This window comes from Leucoraja erinacea, chromosome 5, assembly GCF_028641065.1.
Source record: "Leucoraja erinacea ecotype New England chromosome 5, Leri_hhj_1, whole genome shotgun sequence".
NCBI lineage: Eukaryota > Metazoa > Chordata > Chondrichthyes > Rajiformes > Rajidae > Leucoraja > Leucoraja erinaceus.
Window position 1 is genome coordinate 70,247,662 of NC_073381.1, and position 21,925 is coordinate 70,269,586.

At 43.3% G+C, this 21,925-nt stretch overlaps 1 protein-coding gene across 1 annotated transcript; it reads left to right on the forward strand.

Moving 5' to 3' along the window:
• The first annotated feature begins 13,379 nt into the window (after positions 1 to 13,379).
• On the forward strand, positions 13,380 to 17,710 carry pou3f2b (POU class 3 homeobox 2b). Its single transcript, XM_055635861.1, has one exon. It carries the CDS (start codon positions 14,595 to 14,597, stop codon positions 15,768 to 15,770), a length of 1,176 nt encoding a protein of 391 aa, XP_055491836.1. The 5' UTR covers positions 13,380 to 14,594; the 3' UTR covers positions 15,771 to 17,710.
• Positions 17,711 to 21,925: the final 4,215 nt, after the last annotated feature.

Genomic DNA, 21,925 nt, shown 5'->3' on the forward strand with positions numbered 1-21,925 from the left:
ATCAATATCAGGTTTAATGTCAGATTAATTCTATCTGTAATATAATCCTATTCTCAATATCGATTTAATGTCAGACTCACTACTACCCCAGTCATGGGCTTTAGCACACGCCTGGCCTTGGATGCAGTATTAAAGCTTCTTGTGTTGAACTTGCAGATTCATCAGGTGTTGGTGGAGAATATTTTTCTCCAGATTAGTCATCTTGCCTTTTGAAAGAAGTACTAAACACTTACCCTTTATGAAGACATGGGATTCACTTCAGGAACATGCACAGCTTCACAATCTTCTGTGTTATTCTCCACAATGTCACACACAACGATTAAGCTGTTGACATGAATTTATCCAACTCTTTATAATATAAGTATTCAAATCATATACCTACACTATTGTCCAGATGTATGGAATCTTGTCATCTCCAATCTGCCAGGAGATAGGGCGACACGGTGGCACAGCAGAAGAGTTGCTGCCTTACAGCACCAGAGACCCAGGTTTGATCCTGACTACATGTGCTGTCTCTAAGGAGTTCTCCCTGTGACCACATGGGTTTTCACCGGGTGCTCCGGTTTCCTCCCATGCTCCAAAGACATACAGGTTTGTAGGCTAATTGGCTTGGTAAAATTGTAAATTATCCCTAGTGTGTGTAAGATAGTATTGGTGCACGGGGATCACTGGCCGGCGTGGACTCGATGGGACGAATGGCCTGTTACTGTGCTGTATTTCCAAACTAAAAAAACAAAACTAATTCTCAGCATACAGACACTATTTAACAAACTGAATCTCTTCTTCTTGCAGCTTGCGTTATGATGCTTGCTTTATTTTAACTGCCTTCCTTCATCTTTCCTTGCAAATTGAGTTAAACAAGAATCATCTGTGTTTCTGTATTTCTACAGTAGAGTATTTTGTTCAGGAGTGTGAAATGTTCTGTGTCAGGCTGAGGGTGACCATACTGAGATGTATCATGATCATGAGGGGCACGCATCAAGTAAATGTTCAAGTCAACCTCACCATTCTTTGCATTATTCCTCTTTGTATGTTCCTTTAATTCTCTTTGTTGAGAAAAGTTTTTGAGTGCTTTCATACTTTGCATTGCCAAGTACTTCACAAATTAAAAAATCTTCACTGCTATCATTGTGCTAATCCCAAAACATTGTTGCTGCCTCATTCAGTGAGTTTTCGTTCCAGCACTTTGTGTTTTTCTCAGGATATCAACATCTGCAGATGTTTGTGGTCTCCATTGTGCTTGCTTTCATTTACGTCAATTGTAGAAATTTTACATGGATTCTCTGTATCCATGATTCAGCAATGCATGGGAAGTTCCTCGAACTATATGACCATATCATTTAAGGCAGAGTTAGGTAAATGTTTACAAGATCATGGAATTGAGAGTTATGGAGTATGGGAGCACTGAAGACAAAGTGTGGCAAATGTAAATCAGCCATGATCATAGTGAATGGCAGGGAAGGTTTGAAGGTCATAAGGTCATAAGTGATAGGAGTAGAATTACGCCTATCGGCCCATCAAGTCTACTCTGCCATTCAATCATGACTGATCTATCTCTCCCTCCTAACCCCATTCTCCTGCCTTCTTCTCATAACCCTCTGACACCTGCACTAATCAAGAATCTATCTATCTCTGCCTTAAAATATCCACTGATGGCCTCCACAGCCTCTGTGGCAAAAAAATCCACAGATTCACCACTCTCTGACTAAATAAATTCCTCCTCATCTACTTCCTAAAAGAACATCCTTTAATTCTGAGGCTATGACCTCTAGTTGTAGACTCTCGCAATAGTGGAAACATCCTCTCCACATCCACTCTATCCAAGCCTTTCACTATTCTGTACGTTTCAATGAGGTCCCCCCTCATTCTTCTAAACTCCGGTGAGTACAGGCACAAGTGCTGACAAACACTCATCATAGGTTAACCTAGCCTGATGGATGATGCCTGCTCCTATTTTCCTGTACTCCTGCATTCATATTACACACTTGCCATTGTTAGAATTTCCTTTAGAAGATAAATATGTTCTGCAACTTGAATTATAATGTTTTTGGTCCACCCTTCCTTTGTTACAATATGAATGTTAGTTATGGCATAAACAGTCACCTCATCTCATACCATTCAAATACAGATGAGCTTGTTTCATTTTCACATTTGGTGCAAGAATTTGAACCCATGAAATGATTGGGATGCAGGTAGATGAATGGCTTCTATTGAAGGTTTGGAACTTTAACCATCAACATGACATGTTATTGTTGCTTATCTCAGAATGCCTAGAGAAGGATGAAAGATTGTAGGAGAGTACAGTTAAGTTTTGAGCACAGCGTGTGGTGGCCTTTGAACGCAGTGTCCATTGAGCACAGAATGCAGTGAATAACAAGGACATTTCATTTTTAATATGTATTTATTTAATGTAGTTTCGGAGTGGTATTTTCTTAACCTTTTACCTTTCACTTGCAGGAATTAAAATTGATAATCCAGTGGGCTGCTTTCATTTGCAGGAATTATGTGTATCATCTGCTTAGACACAAAATGCTGGAGTAACTCAGCGGGACAGGCAGCATCTCTGGAGAGGAGTGGGTGACATTTCAGGTCGAGACCCTTATAACCATATAACATATAACAATTACAGCACGGAAACAACTTTTTTTCCCTTAGTCCCACCTGCCTGCACTCATACCATAACCCTCCATTCCCTTCTCATCCATATGCCTCTCCAATTTATTTTTATTTATTTATTTATTTATTTATTTTTCTTCTTCAGACAAATGTCAGGGGAGTGGGCAGGACAGATATAGAATGTAGGTGGAGACCGTAACACTGGTGGGAGAACTGGGAACCTCCAGAGATGCTGTCTGTCCTGCCGAGTTACTCCAGCATTTTGTGTCTACCTTCGATTTAAACCAGCATCTGCAGTTCTTTCCTACACATATCATCTGCTTAATTAGATACCTGGCTAGAAATAGTGATCAGCTGGAGAAACCCATGATCTGGATTTTGGAGATGGAGACACAACTAATGTTGTTGCAGTCATTTTTTTTAATTTGTGGTTTGTGAAGAATGGTAAATTTGGGATGCAGTCTCCTCATAGCTCGGGAGAGTTCAATCAGAAAGGGGCTGGATGTCTGATATGGGTGGATACATTCAGTATAATGGAGACTGGAGAATTTCTGGAGAACAGACCAGACGATTTACACCTCAACAGAGCTGGAGCCATTATTCAAATGGTGGGTTTCCTGGTGTTCTTGGGAAGAGTTTAAACCTGTTTGACAGAGGAAAGCAGAGCAAAGATTCCGAAAGAATAAAAGCAGAACGGGAAAAATATGACAGATAATTCATGAGAATTTGAAATACAAAGGTTTCTCCCTCTATCTCATTTTCATGTTATCCTCTCCCTTTCCTTTCCTCTCCATCCTCTCTCTCCCTCTCATTTTTCATGCTCTGCCTTTTCTTTCTCTCCAACATCCCTCTCTCCCCCTCCTTGTGTCTTTATTCCTCTCTCTGTCTCTCTCTCTCCTTAACAGGCTGTGCATAAAGGTAAATACCTAAGTACCATCAATATAATCAACAAGGCAAATGAGCTGAGAACACTGGGAGACAAATGAATGCACAATATTATATTTGTTTAGGAAATGTGTCTTAAATAGGGGCAGGGCTGGTCTAACATTTCTGGTTTCTGGGTGTTCAGATAAGACAGGAAGGGATAATTTAAAAAAAGCAGATGCAATGGTGGTTAAAAAAAAAATTGCAACTGTAAAAAGGGCTAATACAGAGTCAAAGTTTCAGAGTCATACAGGATGGAAACAAGCCCCCTGATCCATATCGACGAAGACGTCCCATCATACCTGGTCTGATTGTCCATGCCTGCTCCATATCCCTCTAAACCTTTCTTGTCCATGTATCTGTGAAAATGGTTTTTAAATGTTGTTACTGTACCTATCTCAACTATTTCATCTGGCAGCTGAATCCATAGACCCACCAACTTCTGTATGAAAGAGTTGGCCCTCAGGTTCCTATTCCATATGTCCCTTCTTACTTTAAACATATGCTCTCGAGTTCTTGATAACCCTATCCTGGGAAAAATACTGGGCATTCATCTTTCCAATCTGTTCATGATTTTAAACACCTCTATAAGATCACCCCCTGAGCTTCCTGTGGTTCACGGAATAAAGTCCTGTCCTGCCTAACCTCAGAGTATGATGCTGGCCATATTGCTGCTTGTCATCCATATCAACAACTTGCATGAGAATGTACAAGGCGTGATTTAGACTGAAGAAGGCTCCTCGATTCCACCAGCCGGCTTGCGGTGGGGATTAAACTGTGGCTCACCGGGACCCATAGGGTCAAGTTCAAGGTTGATGCAGGGCTTCCAGCACTGCCTTCCTCAGCTGGTGCAGGGCCTCCAGCAGGCCTCACACTGCCTTCCTCAGCTGGTGCGACCCCCTCCTCTCCGGACCACAAGGCGAGCAGAGGCCGGGCTCAGCGGCACCCTGTCCGGGCTGGTTCACGGTACTGCAGCAGTGAGCCAGGCCTGTTTCTGGGCATGGCCGCGCGGAGCTGTGGCTTGTTGGCAGACTACCTTTTGATCCATAGAACATCTGCAGCTCCTTTTGTCTCCAAGGAGAAGGAGTATCAGTAGGAGAGCTTCCACATGGTAGTGATCATATTACAGTTATATTTAGTGTATATATGCAACAGAAGGAAAGATTTGTAATGGGGTAAGGATGATTTTGAGTCATCATTTAGAATAAGTGGAGTAGAAACTGCCGCTTGAAGCTAAATCAATGGGGGGCATTTAGGAAGTGGGTTTAATAGCACAGGGTGAATATGCTTCCACAAACAAATAGGGACTGAAGCATCTAGACCTCCCGCGATGAAGTAAGGTGCAAAAGAAAGGTTTCCTCAGAAAACTTTTAGCATGCAAAAACATTACCAGGAAACAAACAAAAACATTCAAAGATGTACACAAATGCTCCTGGAAGAAGTGCACCATCTTCTCTAGTCCTGGGAATCTCTGGCACATAAGTTCATAAGACATTGGAGCAGAATGAGGTCATTCGGCCCATCGAGTCTCAATTATGGCTCATGACCACTGAGGAAGATTCTTCATTTCCATAGTAACTTCATAAGTCACCTCAGTACCCACAGAGTGGGGAATTGAATAAGTCACCCTTCATCCAAGGCACTGCTTAAGAAGAAGAATACAGCAATTTCAGAAAGGCTTTTGGCAAAATCCCCTGAGGCAGGTAAGTGAAAAACATCCAGAGCAAATTGGTTCCAAAACTGGCTGTGCGGTAGTAAGATAAAGATAATGGTTGACAGATGTTTGGTCACTAGTAGGTTATTATCAATGGGATTCCATAGGGCTCAGTTTACCATTTTATTTTGTAATACATATTAATGGTGTAGATCTATTTTGTTTCATTCTATTACAGTTGGGCGTTACGGTGGCACAGCGGTTAAGCTACTTCCTTACAGCGCCAATGAACCAGGTTCAGTCCTGACTATAGGTGCTTGTCTGTATGGTGTTTCATATTCATGATCTGCGTGGGTTTTCTCCGAGATCTTCGGTTTCCTCCCATCCTCTAAAGGTTTGTAGGTTAATTAGTTTGGTATGAAATGTAAAAAATTGTCCCTTGTGTGTAGGGTAGTGTTAACGTGCGGGGATCGCAGGTCAGTGAAATTAAACTAAACTAAACTAAACGAAACTAAACTAAACTAAGCCTAAATATAGGAGGTACAATAAAGAAGTCTACAAATAAACCTTTACCGATCTGAGTCTTGTACCCGGAGCAGGGGAATCAAAAACCAGGGGACATAGGCTTTAACTGATGTGGGCAAGATTTAATAGGAACCTGAGTGCACCTTTCTCGCATGGAGGGAGGTGGATATATGGAACAGGCTGCCAGAGGAAGTAGTTGATGCAGGTACTATAACAGTATTTGAAAGGCATTTGGACAGGTACATGGATAAGAAAATATTTGAGGGATATGGACCAAGCATTGGCATGTGTAGATGGGGTGGCTTGGTCAGCACAAGTAGGTTGGATCAAAGAACCTGCTTCCATGCTGTATGACTCTATGATTCTAACAAAAAATGATTGTGCGATTGAAAGAAAGTGCGATTGTGCGAGTATAGCTATAAACTGAAGAAAGATATAACCATATAACCATATAACCATATAACAATTACAGCACGGAAACAGGCCATCTCGGCCCTACAAGTCCGTGCCGAACAAATTTTTTTTCCCCTTAGTCCCACCTGCCTGCACTCATACCATAACCCTCCATTCCCTTCTCATCCATATGCCTATCCAATTTATTTTTAAATGATACCAATGAACCTGCCTCCACCACTTCCACTGGAAGCTCATTCCACACCACTACCACTCTCTGAGTAAAGAAGTTCCCCCTCATATTACCCCTAAACTTCTGTCCCTTCATTCTGAAGTCATATATGGATGATTCAGCTAGTCAAACAGCAAAACTCTAATGCAGCCTCAATTTGGTCAAATAGATTACTGGTCCTTAATTCTGTAGCTGCTAAAATATGATTTCTAATTGTCCAGTTGAACTCTTTGGATTCTGGTGAGCAAGAATGATATGCAATCGACATTAATTGAACAGCCAGTCTGCAGGTATGCAATTTCCAAATAGCTGAAAGTGAATCACCCTAAATGGGTGCACGGAAGGACCCATCATGTTTGGAAATCCATCCGAATTAGCAAAAGCATTTAGCAGTTCCATTCACATTCACCTGCTCATTCCAAGTAAATGTCAACTACTTTTGCTGAAGATTGCACATTGAACTGATCCCAGCACACAATGAGCTAATTGTTGTCTGTAACATTGAGTAACAAAAGATGTGTGTATATGTTGGTACACCAGGTCAGCACTGGAGTCAAGTGTCAAGAGTGCTTTATTATCCTATGTCCCGAAAGAGAACAATCACATTTTTACTCGCAACAGCACAACAGGAATGTGAACACAGTATTCCGTAGGAAGGTTCTATCTTATGCCTTGGTTGTTCTGATGCTTTTTGAATCAAATTTTTTCAATCAATATGTATGTCATCAACAATGTGAATGGACAACAATGTCATTTACTTTTATAAACTTGCTCACCACTAATTGGTTTTAGGTTTGACAACCTCAACTTCAGACCCCATTTTAGCCCTGATACAAACACTGAACTTATAAAGGCGTGTAAAATCTAGAGAGGAATAGATCAGGTAGATGCACAGACACTCTTGGCCAGAGTAGGTGAATCGAGGACCAGTGGACATAGGTTTCAGGTGAAGGGGAAAAGATTTAAAAGGAATTTGAGAGGTAACTTTGTCACACAAAGGGCGGTAGGTGTACGGAACAAGCTCCCAGATAAGGTGGTTGAGGCATGGACTATCCCAACATTTACAAAACAGTTAGACAGGTACATGGATAGGACAGGTTTGGAGGGATATGGGCCAAATGCGGGCAGGTGGGACTAGAGTATCTGGGACACGTAGGCCGGTGTGGGCAAGTTAGGCCAAAGGGCCTGTTTGTTCCACACTGTGTGACTATGACTATAATTAAATAAATAGCTGAATAGTGAGGACAACACAAAGTGCTGGAGTAACTCTGTGGATCAGGCAGCATTTCTAGAAAACGTGGATAGGTGATGTTTCGGATTGGGGCCTTTCTTCTGACTGGTGGTGGTGGAAGGGGGTGGGGGGTGGAAGAAAGCTGGAAGAGAAGTGGGCAGGACATAACCTGGGAGATACTAGATGGATTCGGGCAAGAGTTTATTTTTTTAATAGGCTTTTTTAAATGGTTTTATCATTGTTCCAACTGTTGTAAGGGGGATCGAGAGCAGAACTACATCCACAGAGGAGATACAGGTGAGGGAACCATCTATGACAGCAGATGCAAAACCATGTTTACTAATGAAAGAGAACATCTTGGCTATCCTGGAATGGAAAGCCTTATCTTGGGAATAGATGCGATGGAAATTGAGAAATTGAGAGTAGGAGATAGTGTCTTTACAAGAGAAAGGGTGGGAGGAGGTGTTGTCCAGATAGCTGTGGGATTCGATAGGTCTGCAGTAGACATGAGTCTGTCACCTGTGATGGAGACAGAGAGTTCAAAAAAGGAGGACGAGCTGTAAAAGATAGTCCAAATTAATTTGTGAGCAAGTTGGAAGTTAGCAGTAAAGTTAAGGAAATCAATACGTTTTTCCCTGGTGCAGGATTCTCCTCCGATGTAGTCATCGATGTAGGGGAGAATGAGCTGTGCGATGGTGCTGGTGTACATTTGGAACAAGAACTGTTCAATGTAACCAACAAAAAGGCAGGCATTGTTGGGGCCCATGTGAGTGCCCATGGCTACACCTATAACTTGGAGAAGTGAGAGGATTGAAAAGGGAAGTTTTCCAGGGTGAGGACAAGTTCAATCAGGCAGAGGATAGTGTTTGTAGGAGGAAATTGATTGAGCCCATGTTCAAGGAAGAACCGGAAGGTCTTGAGACCAACCTGGTGGGGGATGGAGTGTAAATGGGCTGAATGTCTCTCGTAAATGTTGAGGCAGTGGGGGGTCTAGAAATTGAAAGTTATTGAGTAGTTGAAGGGCGTAAGGGATCTCAATGTAGGTGGGATGGGACTGGACAAGAATGGATAGGATGGAATCAAGTTATTTGGAGATGAATTCTGAGGGTCAGGAGCAGGCACAAACAATGTGTATGCAAGGGCAATCCTGTTTGTGGATATTGGGAAGGAGATAGCAGCAGGTGATGAGGGGCTTGGTGAACAATAAGGTTGGAGGCGGTGGATTGGAGATTGCCAGAGGTGATGAGATCAGAAACAACCTCGGAGATGATGGCCCGGTGATTGTCAGTGGGCTTAGGTATGAGGAGAAGTTTGAAAGCTGGCAGCTGGCCTCAGCACACTAGCGGTTAGCCTGGCAGACAGCACCAGTACCTCCCTTATTGGCAGGGTTAATATTACTGTTGGGATTGGTGCTGAGTGAGCAGAAGGCTGTGTGATCAGAGTGGGTGAGATTGGACTGGGTAATGTGAGTGGAGAAGTCAAGATGTTTGATGTTGCATCCGTGTCATGGAGTTATAGATTCATACTGAGTGGAAATAGGCTCTTCAGCCCAACTTGCCCACACTGGCCAACATGTCCCAGCTACATTAGTCCCACCTGCCTGCATTTGGCTCATAGCCTCTAAAACTTATCGTATACATGTATCTGTCTAGTTGTTGCGATAGTCCCTGCCTCAGCTACCTCCTCTGGCAAACCTTTCTATACACCCACCATCCTTTGTGTGTTACCCCTCAGATTCCTATTAAATCTTTTCCCCTTCAACTTAAACCTATGTCTTCTGGACCTCAATTCCCTTATTCTGGGCAAGAGACTCTGTGCAACTACACGATTTATTCCTCTCATGATTTTATACACCTCTGTAAGATCACTCCTTATCCTCCTGCACTCCAAGGAATATAGCCCCAGTGAATAGTGAAAGGCTTGCATCGAATAGCAAAAGGCCTGGATAGAGTGGATGTGGAGAGGATGCTTCCACTTGAGGGAGAGTCTAGGACCTGATGTCATAGGCAGAATTAAAGGATGTTCATTTAGGAAGGAGATGAGGGGACATTTATTTAGTGAGAGGGTGATGAATTTGTCTAATTCATTGCCACAGAAAGCTGTGGAGGTCATCAATTGATATTTTGAAGGCAGAGATTAATGATTAGTACAGGCGTCAAGGGTTATGGGGAGAATGGTTTTAAGAGGGAAAGATAGATCAGCCATGATTGGACTGCAGAGTAGACTTGATGGGCTGAATGGCCTAATTCTGCTCCTATCACTTATGAACATGAATTTATGAACTCAACCTCTCCCTATAGTTCAGACCCTCAAGTCCAATGATTGGAAGGAAAAATAGTCCAAAGATGGTAGACAGTCAGCAACACTGGTGAAACTCAACTCCATCCATGACAGCAGCCCACTCGACTGGCATGCTGTCCACCATCTTAAACATTCATCTCCTCCACCACTGATGCACAGTAGCTTCCAGTATATTTCCACTTACTCACGCCCACTAGTCTGACAGCACCACCAGAACCCACGACCTTTACCGTCACGACGAACAAGAGCCTCAGACACATGGGAACACCACCACTAATATATGTTCTCCCGCAATTAGTTTGTTATCTGACTTGGAAATATTCCACCATTTGTGCTGTTGAGCTTTGACTCCCACCCAGTACCACAGTGCGAAGGACAGCAGCAATCTTCTCAAAACTCTTAGGCTGGACAATAAATGTTAGGCCCGTCAGAGATATCCACGTCTGCAAATTTAATAAAAGGGTGGATCATTTAAATCACATTTTCCGCCGCTATAAATTGGTAGCAACATAAAGTTCAATTCATTTCATTTATAGATTACTCTCTTTGTGCATATTTGGCTTCTTCAATTTAAAAAACGAATCTCGGCCATGTTCGCAAGTTTCATCAACAAACGTTGAATTTGCAGATGCGAATTCTCCATGTATCCTAAACTCCTGCTATTAGATTGAAGGCTCTTGGTAATCTTGATGAAGAAACGTTTCTGCGTTCTCTCTGTTCTCTCCCGGGTTTTGCCCAATTGACTCCAACAGTTCAATGTAACCAAGCTGTAAATACACACTGGTAAACCACGGAGTTTCTGTGCAGCTTCCTGCACACCTTCTCCTCTAGACGGTAGCAGTGAACTTTCTCCGAGGACATTAACTTTCATTGATCTGCCAATACGGATTTTAAATTCTGACTTTGCAACCCGTGCCATTCAGGAAGGGGCCATTTCCTTCTGCCACGCTCATTTGCAGCGAATCGAGTCAAATGTCTAGGATTTAAAGGAATATAAAATCGTAGAGAAACTCATGTGTTACTCCAGCACGCTGTGTCTGTTTTTTATTTGGTAACCAGCCTCTGCAGTTTCTTGTTTCTAGCATTTAGAGTCACTTTATAAAACCGCAGAGAATAACGAGTGATGTTGTTGTAATCAAAATACATGACAGTAAATCAACTATGGGGTTATGGGGAGAAGGAAGGAGAATGTGGTTAGGAAGGAGAGATAGATCAACCATGATTGAATGGCGGAGACTTGATGGGCCGAATGGCCCAATTCTTCTCCTATCACTTATGATCTTATGAGCATTTAACTAGATAACCGAGTTTATGGATTAAACGGATGTGGAGCTAAGAAGTTTGATATCGAACGCATTCGGCCCAACTGCTAACTCACATTTATTGGTGCCCCCGTTTCAAACTCATATTCCGTTTTCAGATCTGGGCGGGTTTGGCAGGAGCAAGTTTTGGTCTCATGTTCAGACTTGGTCTCACACTCGGTGTCAGATTTAGGATGCTTTTGTATTACTTCCTTTATACTCAAATCATTATCTAAATGGTGCGGTGCACAGCTGCAGCCCCGAGTTATAGTGACGGCCCCACCACACACTGAGTTGAGGAACAAAGAGGCGCTGCAAATATATGCTCGGACACACGCACAGAGCTCCTCGCTGCAGGCAGCTAATTCTTTATGTTAAAAGAAAGCAAATAGAGGCACCATCTCACTACTTAGCATTAAAAAGGTTCCAAACAAGGTTTGCTAAATTCCCAGCTAGTCAAACAGGCTGCTTGGATGTTTTTACAAAAACCCATTGCGAAGGCCTGAGATTACAGGTTCTATTTCTCACACAGGTTCCACCTTCCTAACTCCCAAGGTACAGTCTCGGATTTATGATCCTGCAGGTTCGTATCAGCCTGGTAAAGTCGAACACGAAGTCCAGCACCGTATATATTATCACAGTGCAAGCCCATGTAGAAAGGAGTTTAGAAATATATTTTTGGGGGGGGGGGGGTTGAATGGAAAAGCACAAGATAAACATATATTTCAGTCTAGTCCTATCGTCAGATGTTAAACGAGTATTTATCATTTCGGTTGTGTGTATACCGCTGAATAGCTCCCATTATTGTTTAATCCCGTGTCCAGATTAAACTATGGTAGCTAGCTATTCCAGACAGGTGCCAGCATGAAGCAGCCCTGTGACACCGGCGAGTTGGAAGTGTAAAAGTCTCCTGCACAGGTGAGAGCGTCACCTGCATGCTATTCCGCTCCCAGCCTTGAGATCAGTGCAGTTTCTTGAGGACAGAAGCTCCCCCCCCCCCCCCCCCCCCCCCACCCATGGCATTTCAATCAATTCCTGGTAGGCTAAAGAGTCGTTGGAAGAATCCCCCTGTCTGAGCGTTTGGTTAATTCCACGCGGGGTGAAGAGGTGATGGTGGGAGGGGGAGGGAGGGGGCGCCACGTAGCTTGAGACCGTTCCCTCGAAGCCGCCAACATGATAGGTAAGGACGTCCCGATCGGCTGCACTTTAACATCATTGGAAAGCAGCATAGCTACGCTGACGCCGTTGTATCAATTCATCCCCGCCCCTTTAGTTTTGGGTTCAGGTTTATTATTGTCACGTGTACCGAGATACAGTGAAACGCTTTTGCCTCACTTGCAAATCTTCGTTTAGTGTCTAAGATTAATAAATGCACTGAGCCTAAGTCAGGGAGCAATACAAACAAAAAATGCATGCCCACGTCTATGAGACAGTTTAAGTTACAGTCATATTACCTCAAAGGTGTTATATTTCCCCCACTCACTGTTTAGATGGGATTTGGTCTTTGCTCCAGGTTTACACTGGATATATATGGGGGCGGGGTGGACAAAGCAGAAAGACTAGTCCAAATCCCCCAGCAGAACGGAGTCCTGTGTTATCCCATTGAGTCTCGCTCAGGTTCAGCATCACTGCCTCTGATTACAATACAAAAAGTGTGACAGCTCGGGAGTGTCATTGGTAAACCTAATTACACCGGAAATGGGAAGTGTTCAACGGTGTAATTGAAAGTGCAAGTGTTAGTGTATGGCGCGGCATCGGTGTCTTCCTCGGGAGCGCTCCAAAGTAGCGCCTGCCTGTTCTGTCACTGGCGAAGTGTGATCCAAGCACTCGCCGATTCCGGCGCAACCCTTTGCAGAACGGCCTGAGAACAATCCGCGGAGTCGCCCGGCTTTATGCCCGACACGGTGCCCGGCCGGGGGGAATGCCCTGGACGTGGTCGGCTAAATCGGATGAATTTAGCAAAGGATTGGGCTGCATTTCTGTTCAAACCATAATGGACTCCACTGTCCACAAGCGGACGGCGAGGCTGGAGGATGCTGCTCCCCGGACTGTCCGCTACCCTCACCCTAAAGCGGGCGCACCGGATTGCTGTTTGTGGCTGATGTTAATGTGGATCTAGTAACCATTTCAAGTCCCGTTCTCAGACCCGATCCTTGTGAGTCCAGCTGCGGGAAGGGGCGGGGGAGGGGGGAGACTGGGGAACGCACACATTCCCTTGAGCACTTAATGCTGGCGGAATGCGAATCGCCACCCTCTCCGAGACGGGCAAACTTCGGACGCTCCCCGCCGCAGGAAGGGGCAAGGTAGTAAATCGAGGTTGACACACAGCAACAGCGAAGGCCGCCTCCGCTCTCACGTTAAGGTGCGCGAACAAGTGTGTATGGGACGGAGAATACTTTGCACTAGATTTGGTATGTGTTTGAGTTTAAAGACCCGGAATTAGCAGGTTTGGATTTTTCCGGCGGAGCCCTTACAGCGGCGAATTGTTTTAGAGTCGGATCGTCTGTCCCAATATAACAAGCTGGTCACTGTGACGTGAAAACTTAAGTCAAGTAACCTGGGGTAAAATAAAGGAGATAAGCACTAAGTGCTGCAGTAACCCAGCCGGTCAGACAGCAACTGTGGAGAAAATGGATGGGTCTGATTGCTGGGAAAAAGTGCTTAAATAGTTGATATGTGTGGGGAAGCCTGTGGAGGTGCATGCTGGAGTCGCTTGTCTTACTTTACAGTGCGAGCGAAACGCGATGCAAGAAAGTAGAAGAGTAGAAAGAAGCAAAGATCACTTGTGAAGATATTTTTCCTTTAACCCAACAAGGCAACAACTCTGGAAACAACAACGGCAGGGGCCCCTGGAGATGTTTGGCACCTTCCTCCAAGTCATTTTCTACCGCGTTCCTATTGCTTCGAAGTATTTCATACACTTGCATCCCCCTTTTCGACCCAGATATGCTACATTTCCCATTTGCACGGAGTTATAACACTTGCAAAGCTGTGTAATAACTGCACACGGCGCCGGAGCTCCCGGGCTGTTCACTTTGCTGCTTTTGTTTTGATTCCTCTTTGGGAGAGCAGCAGCTATTTAGTTTCCTTGCTCTCTGTGTGTTTCTCTCTCCTCCCCTGCGCTTCCCCCTTTGCCTCCTTCTGCGTGGTTGCCCCGGGTCCAGAGAGCAATGAAAGAAATCCCCCACCGGGCCCGCCCGCCCACCAATCGCATGCCGGGGATGCTGCTCCCTGGCCGGGGTTGCCATGGCAGCTCACATCAATCATGCGGCGAGCAGCCAATGGGAGGCCCGGGGCCGGCGCGTACACAGCGTCGGCTTTTCCTAGCTCGGCGCTGCTGCCAATGATCCGAGCTCGGTGCAAGTTGTCAAAGGCTCGGCTCGTTTAACAAGTCAGATCACTCCGGCTCAGCAAGTCATGGCGACCACAGCATCAAATCATTACATTACGAGCGGCAATATCCTCACCTCCAACTCCATCGTGCACGCCGCCGAGCCGGGGAGCATGCAACAAGGGACAGCCTACAGGGATGCACAGAAACTGGTCCAGAATGATTACATGCAAAGCAATGGGCACCCTCTCAGCCACGCTCACCAATGGTTAACCGCTCTCTCACACGCCGAGGGATCTCCGTGGTCGGCCGGCGTGGCGGCCAGTCCCCTCGGCCAGCAAGACATCAAGCCCACGGTGCAAACGGGGAGGGACGAACTCCACAGTGGGGGCACTTTGCACCACCGGCCGCCTCACATGGTGCACCAGCACGGCAACCACCACGGTGCATGGGGCAACACCACCTCACCCCACATCCCCAGCATGGCATCCAACGGCCAAAGTCTCATCTACTCGCAGCCGGGCTTCACGGTCAATGGCATGATCAACCCGGCATCGACCCAAGGCATGCACCATGGGCTGAGGGAAGCCCACGAGGAGCATCACCACGGGGACCACGGTCAACATCACCAACAGCAACATCAGCAGCAGCAGCAGCAGCACCACCAGCAGCAGCAGCAGCACCACCAGCATCAGGGTCACGAGCACTCGGACGAGGACACCCCTACCTCGGACGACTTGGAACAGTTCGCCAAGCAGTTCAAACAGAGGAGGATCAAGCTAGGATTTACCCAAGCCGACGTGGGACTAGCTCTTGGGACGCTCTACGGCAATGTCTTCTCGCAGACTACCATCTGCAGGTTCGAAGCGCTTCAGCTGAGCTTTAAAAACATGTGCAAACTCAAACCCTTGTTGAACAAGTGGCTGGAGGAGGCCGACTCGTCGTCCGGAAGCCCCACCAGCATCGACAAAATCGCTGCCCAAGGCAGAAAGAGGAAAAAGAGGACCTCGATCGAGGTGAGCGTCAAGGGAGCTTTGGAGAGCCATTTTTTGAAGTGCCCGAAGCCCTCGGCCCCGGAGATCACTTCTCTGGCGGACAGTCTGCAGCTGGAGAAAGAGGTGGTCAGGGTTTGGTTTTGTAACAGAAGACAAAAAGAGAAACGAATGACTCCTCCCGGAGGAGCACACCCCGGAGCCGAGGATGTATATGGGGCGAGGGACACCCCGCCGTCACACCATGGGGTTCAGACTTCTGTACAGTGAATGCTCTCCCCTTCACATCTTTTGTTCCTTTTATTTGTTCTTTTCTTAACGAACAGCTTAAAACACCGGACTATCGTTGCGATAGCACATGTTAATGGTGTGTTTTGACCTGTACAGATGGAGCTGGCGGGCAAATGGAGTGAGTATATAAATAATAACAGAGGCACTGATATACATACCTTTACAAAACTGTGGCGAAGAGACACAAAACTGCCTAGGATAGAATGGGACCAGAAAGGCTGCTATAATTCTTAATGTATAGATCCACTGTGACAGGCAGGAGCAAAGGGTTGTGTGTGTGTGCGCGTATGTGTGGTGTGTATTTTGGTGTGTGTGTGTGTGTGTGTGTGTGTGTGTGTGTGTGTGTGTGTGTGTGTGTGTGTGTGTGTGTGTGTGTGTGTGTGAGTGAGTGAGTGAGTGTGAGTGTGTGTGAGTGTGTGAGAGTGAGTGTGTGTGTGTGTGTGTGAGAGAGAGAGTGAGTGAGTGTGTGTGAATGTGTGTGTGTGGCACGCGTATGGGAAAGCAGAAGAGGATTTGGCCACGAGCTGCAGTTTTGATTGCTGCAAGAAAAAGGTATAGGGAGGAGAAAGGGAAATTCCAATACACTGCTCTCCGGGACTCGCCACCGTTCGAGACACTTGCGGGTTTGCTTCAAAGAAAATCCCACCAGAGTGGGAGACATTTCTCCCGGGCGCTGAATTGTACAAGTCGAAAGGCAGTGTATGTGAGGAGAAAATAGGCTGTGTCAATCAGACAGAGAGGGGCTCAGCTCCAACCATACAGTTCTCTCCGGGAACTGAAGTTGGGAGCTGCGAAATAGCAAACAGGATCAATTAACAGACACAAAGAAGGAAATAAATGAACGATAAATCGATACATTTCAGGCGCTATAAAGTATTACAGATCACCGACTAAAGTTTTATCCCCATGTTTAATAAAAAAAAACTAATTCCGGTGGCAAGAAATGCAATACCTTTTATACGAGAGGACTATTACAAATATGCTAGCTAGCGTCTTTACGCCTCCGAATTAGCACTGTACAATAATGAATAAATAAAATTTCAGAGTCAAAATGTTGTAGTTCCTGCCACATTTTTTCGAAAGAATATATTGCAGTATAAAACATTGTACTTATTAAACGTGCGTCTACAATCTAACATAAAACAATCCACAGTCGGGTAAAATGAAACAAAAAAGACCTTTAAAACGTATCAGTATATTGCGCTTTCTTACAAAGAACATATCCAAACATTCAAAATTCTAGAAAAGGTGTGTACATATTTGAGATATTTTGATGTGGTGATATGATTGTAATTTAACCGCAGTTATAGCGATTCCTAAAGACAATAAAATTTAGTAAGTGTTAGAGAAACATTTAAAAATGTAAAAAAAAAACACCAGGTCAGGTAGGTTGGTACAGGCAGAAATAATCCTGAGACACAAACTGAATTTTGTGTCTGTTCGTTTAGTGAAATGAAGTTGAACGTGGAGTACTTTGTTAGAACCTTTTCGCATAGGTTTATGGAGAGCGGTTACCCATGCACATCTTATACCACTATGTATATATGTTGCATAAATTTGTCTTTTGAACTGAAGAAGATGAACAATATCTGAATGATTTTTTTTCCTTGTATACATTTTTCCATAATGCTGCCCAGGGAATTTTAATATCATTTTCACGTGGCCTGCCTCAATGTATTTATTTCTTTAAAAGAAGTTTTGGAAACTGTTTCTTCTGTAGCTTTAATTGATTAGATGTTATATGTGGGATGTAATTTTTTTCCGTTATGCTTTCCCCCCTCCCCACCCTTCTCTTGAAAAGATTGTTTTTGGTACATTTCAATGTGTCTTGTGAAGATAAACGAAGCAACGCAGAGTCCCTTATATATTTATGTTAAAGTAATATTTTATTACTTACATAAAACAAGCGATCGCACAACCTTGAAGTCTTATGTGGTGGTTTTGTGGGGAAATTATATTTTCTGAGCGGATGGTGGGAACGGATAGTTTATCCACTAAACCGGTATCAGGACTACAGTATTATTCTAATGAGACAATAAGTATAATATTCACATCTATAAACACAACAATCGTTTCAAGATCATCTCAATAGATATGAAGAAACACTCCTAGAAACAGAAATACATTGTTTTAAAACAATCTTTATTCCGTACTGCATTTTTTTATTTTTTTTGTGCGCGTGGAGAGATTTATTTGTACCATTACACCTTACATTGGTCTATGTGACGCGCACACATCTATGTTCTTATTACTAAATCGTTCTTTTGAATTATAAATGTTAACCTATTTTAGGATATCTTACATATCATTTTAATTATAATTAATAATAATGATGCAGATGCGTAAATATATAATGGTTAAAATTGATCTGCATACATTATGTATATATAATGATATATATATATATATATATATCTCTTACCAATCTAGATATTCTTTAAGACATTTCAACTAATATGTCACAGTGGCCAGTTTCAAATAGAATCAATTATTCTGCACGTGTTTCGTCTCTCGCAATGCAAAACCGATCGGTTTCTCTGATGATCTTTTAAATATAAATCCACACACCTACATTTTAAATTTTGGCTAGCAGCGTCTTATTTTTTGAATTGGGTACAATATTTGACAAATCAGCTTTGTTTTTAGAGTTAAAAGCTGGGTGTAGACCAGTTCACCTCCACGTTGTAGTCAATGTTACACGCGTACAGAATATATTCAGCTAAATTATCTTATCAATACAAAGAGAAATTTGACAGAAAGAAGAAGTGTTTTCTGACCACAAACGTGCTGATCGGGTGAAATGTTTTATTTGACTATAGATCTGGGAGCATTGTTCAATAGTTGCCTCTGCTTGATCAGGAAGGAGCGTGACTGCCCTCTGTTGGCCAGTGTCTCAGATAGGATGGTGATCAACGAACCCTTTCCTTCCAGAGCAGTTCGATTTTACCTGGCGGCGTTTACCCCGTTTGCTGGTTTCGAAGTCAGATCATTTACATCTATAACCAACTTATCCCTTCTCATAAATTACCATTGACACGAAATGTTAACAATCCAATATGCTGATTATTTGGGAAAAACTAATTGGCAATGGAGAGGTGTCTTTTCCCTTTTTAATATAATTTTGCTGTATACCGAATTCCATGCTAAACTTCAGGAAAGTGGTAACTACATTAGCGAAGTGCTAACATCCATGCAGCAGGTTAAATTATTTTGTGGTTCTGAGGTTGTAGATTTTATATACTAGAAATATGTTGTGTTATTGCACTCTACGGTATATGTAAACGAGTAAACCATAACAAATATCAAATAATAACAACATTTAGTAAATGCCGTATATCCATACATACAAAATTAAAAATGGTATACTTGTTTATGAGTTTCTAAATTATCTTCAGTTCTTAGGGTAAATGCAATCGTAACTTTAAAGTTGTGCAATCTATAGAAAACGTTGAACGCGATCGCTTTCGCCGAATTTCGTCCCATTTTCCTTATGCCCACTTTTAAATTAGTTTCATACCAAGAGGTGAAATGAAGCCGTAAATGCAGAGAGCCGGAGTAATCGGATTAGCTCATAGATCTAACGCTGAGGGAAGTTTCGGACGTATTTCACTATTAAAATGAATTATTGAATTAGGCTCCGGTAATCGATCCAGTAATTTGATTTTACAGACTGTTTGAAAACACCGTGCTCCAACCAATCCACCCCCAAATCCCATAACCTCCGCAACGGCAGTCGCAGGCGCTCTAAAGCCAACTACAAAATAATATTAAATGTTACTTCCATCCACGTTTTGACATGCTTTAGATTCTCTCGGATAGAATGGAAGAAATTATTTTAGACTTCAAGGGCAGATTGTGCAAAAGATGTGTATTCCTAAACCGTTAGTATAGTCAGCTGGATTTCAATACAGCTATTACACCACGATATTTGCCCTGTCTTGTTCGCTTTCATCATGAGTATGATGAACCTGAATTATTTTCAGTTCCAAATGAATGGTTGAATGTCAATATGCAATTCCCTAAAAACGTACTATATTTTGTCCTTGAAATAGAAAATTGATGCAAAATGAAATGCTCGCCCGTGGGTGTGTCTGTGTGTGTGAGAGAGTGTGTAGTGTGGGGAGTGGTGAACGGGAGGAGGGTGAGGGGGGGATTTCGAAATCAAGCCCCACTCTGTCTAAAAGTTGATGATAATATAATATAACCATATAACAATTGAGTATAGAAGTTGGGATGTTTCCGGGCTCTTCCTCAGCGGTTTGTGTGGGTGGGTGTGGGGGTGGATGGAGGGCGCATGGGAAGAGGGTAGGGATGGGGGGGGGGTGGGGGGGTGGGGGGGGGGGAGGGGGGAGGAGTAACATCCAGAATTGTAGCTGCCAGTACATCAAATATTGGACATTTGTTATTGGAAACATGTTGGCACGATGAACACGGCCAGGCACCGTCAAATCTAAAGCAAAATCATAGTTTGAGGATGTTTGCAAGAATATTTTACTTCTATGCAGTAACAATACACAGTTCATTGTTATAAAACTACAATGTGGTTTATTAAAGCAGGATAACACGTTTGAACGGGAATAACCCCTTTTAACCGTTACAAACCTCTAGCGGAGATATATTTTAGATATTATAACTTGCGATATTGTGGTGCCGGTACCGGTCGATGTGTTGTGTTTTGGAACTCACGTCATGTTGAGAACAACGAGTTACTTGGTTACTTGTTCGACGTTCTTCTGTCTATAAATAAGTATCGCGGTCTATTCAAACTGCTCTCCCAACCGCTTCGACCCCGTCCATGAAATACCCAAACAGCTGGTCTTTAGCACCAGACCCAGAATAATTCAGATATTCAGGGGAAGAAATCCGAATAGGTTAAATCCGTGAAACCAATACGAACCTGTTGTCTGACTAAAGAGCTCGTTTTATTTGAGGAGTAAAAGTATGAACGGGTTATTTGTTCCCAGTTGATGAGCGATACAAATCAAGAGCGCGGCAACACGCTTTGCTCCAAAACTATATCGAAACTCCGTCAGAACTGTTAGAACCTTATTTGTGCTAATGCACGAACAAAGGCGACGACGCTAACATCCTTAGTAAACTTCTATGTTAAACGCAAGGGCTTGCAGCTACAATTTCAAACTAACCTATACAGGAGTTAAGGCACGGAATTATAACGAGATGCGAATCCTAGATAAGGCTGTGAATACACAAACGTGTGATTACACCGACACATTCTGTGCAATAGAATGAACCTATTACGGAGTTACTCGCGGGGGTCCTAAATAAAATCCCGAGAATGCTTTTTCACTAAAAATCAAATTGTGCATGAATAAACGTACCGTCGAGTCAAACGTTCACATTTATCCAATTAATCGAACTTCGAATTAGAATAATACGGTTGAAAGCAGAACCTGTTCACATCATTAAGGCGCATACAGCCACCTGCCAGAGACTTAGTTATTTAAATACACATTGATACTTTAAAAGTTGAAATCCACTCTTGGTATAAAATGGGCATGGTATAAGCGCACGCGCACACACATATATGCAAAATAAAACATATAAACTAGGAATAAGTTTATGTCTATGTGCACGACAGCTGGAATGTGCCGACATGCATACAGACGATGCAAACAAGCGAGAGAAGTGAAACTTATAGAAAACCCATCCACTCACATGGCAAAGGACACACATGCATATTTAACCACTTTAACACACACGGTTGCACGCACACTCGGACACATAGATAAACAATAAGAAGGTGAAGGGTGCTCTCACCGTTACAACAGAGATGTCTCATGTCAAACTTTGACTACAATGGGAAGAAAGTAACGAGCGCAGAGAAAAGGAGGTTTTAAAGGAAATCCCGTATCACGTTGCACTGCCATTGACTTTGGGAAACAGAACGTATATTAACAAAGTTACCTGAGATTGAGCTTCACTTTAATAAGATCAATTATTCGTACATATGTTTATATTGTTCTTATCTTAATCTAAACTCCATGTACCGTTGTCCATGGAGCCTTTGTGACTATATTTTCAGCAATGTAATCCAATTTTATTTTTTTCGAAACTAACGATAAAGTTATCGTAAGATTTTTTTTCTAAATGGCACTTGTTACCTTTCAATGAAA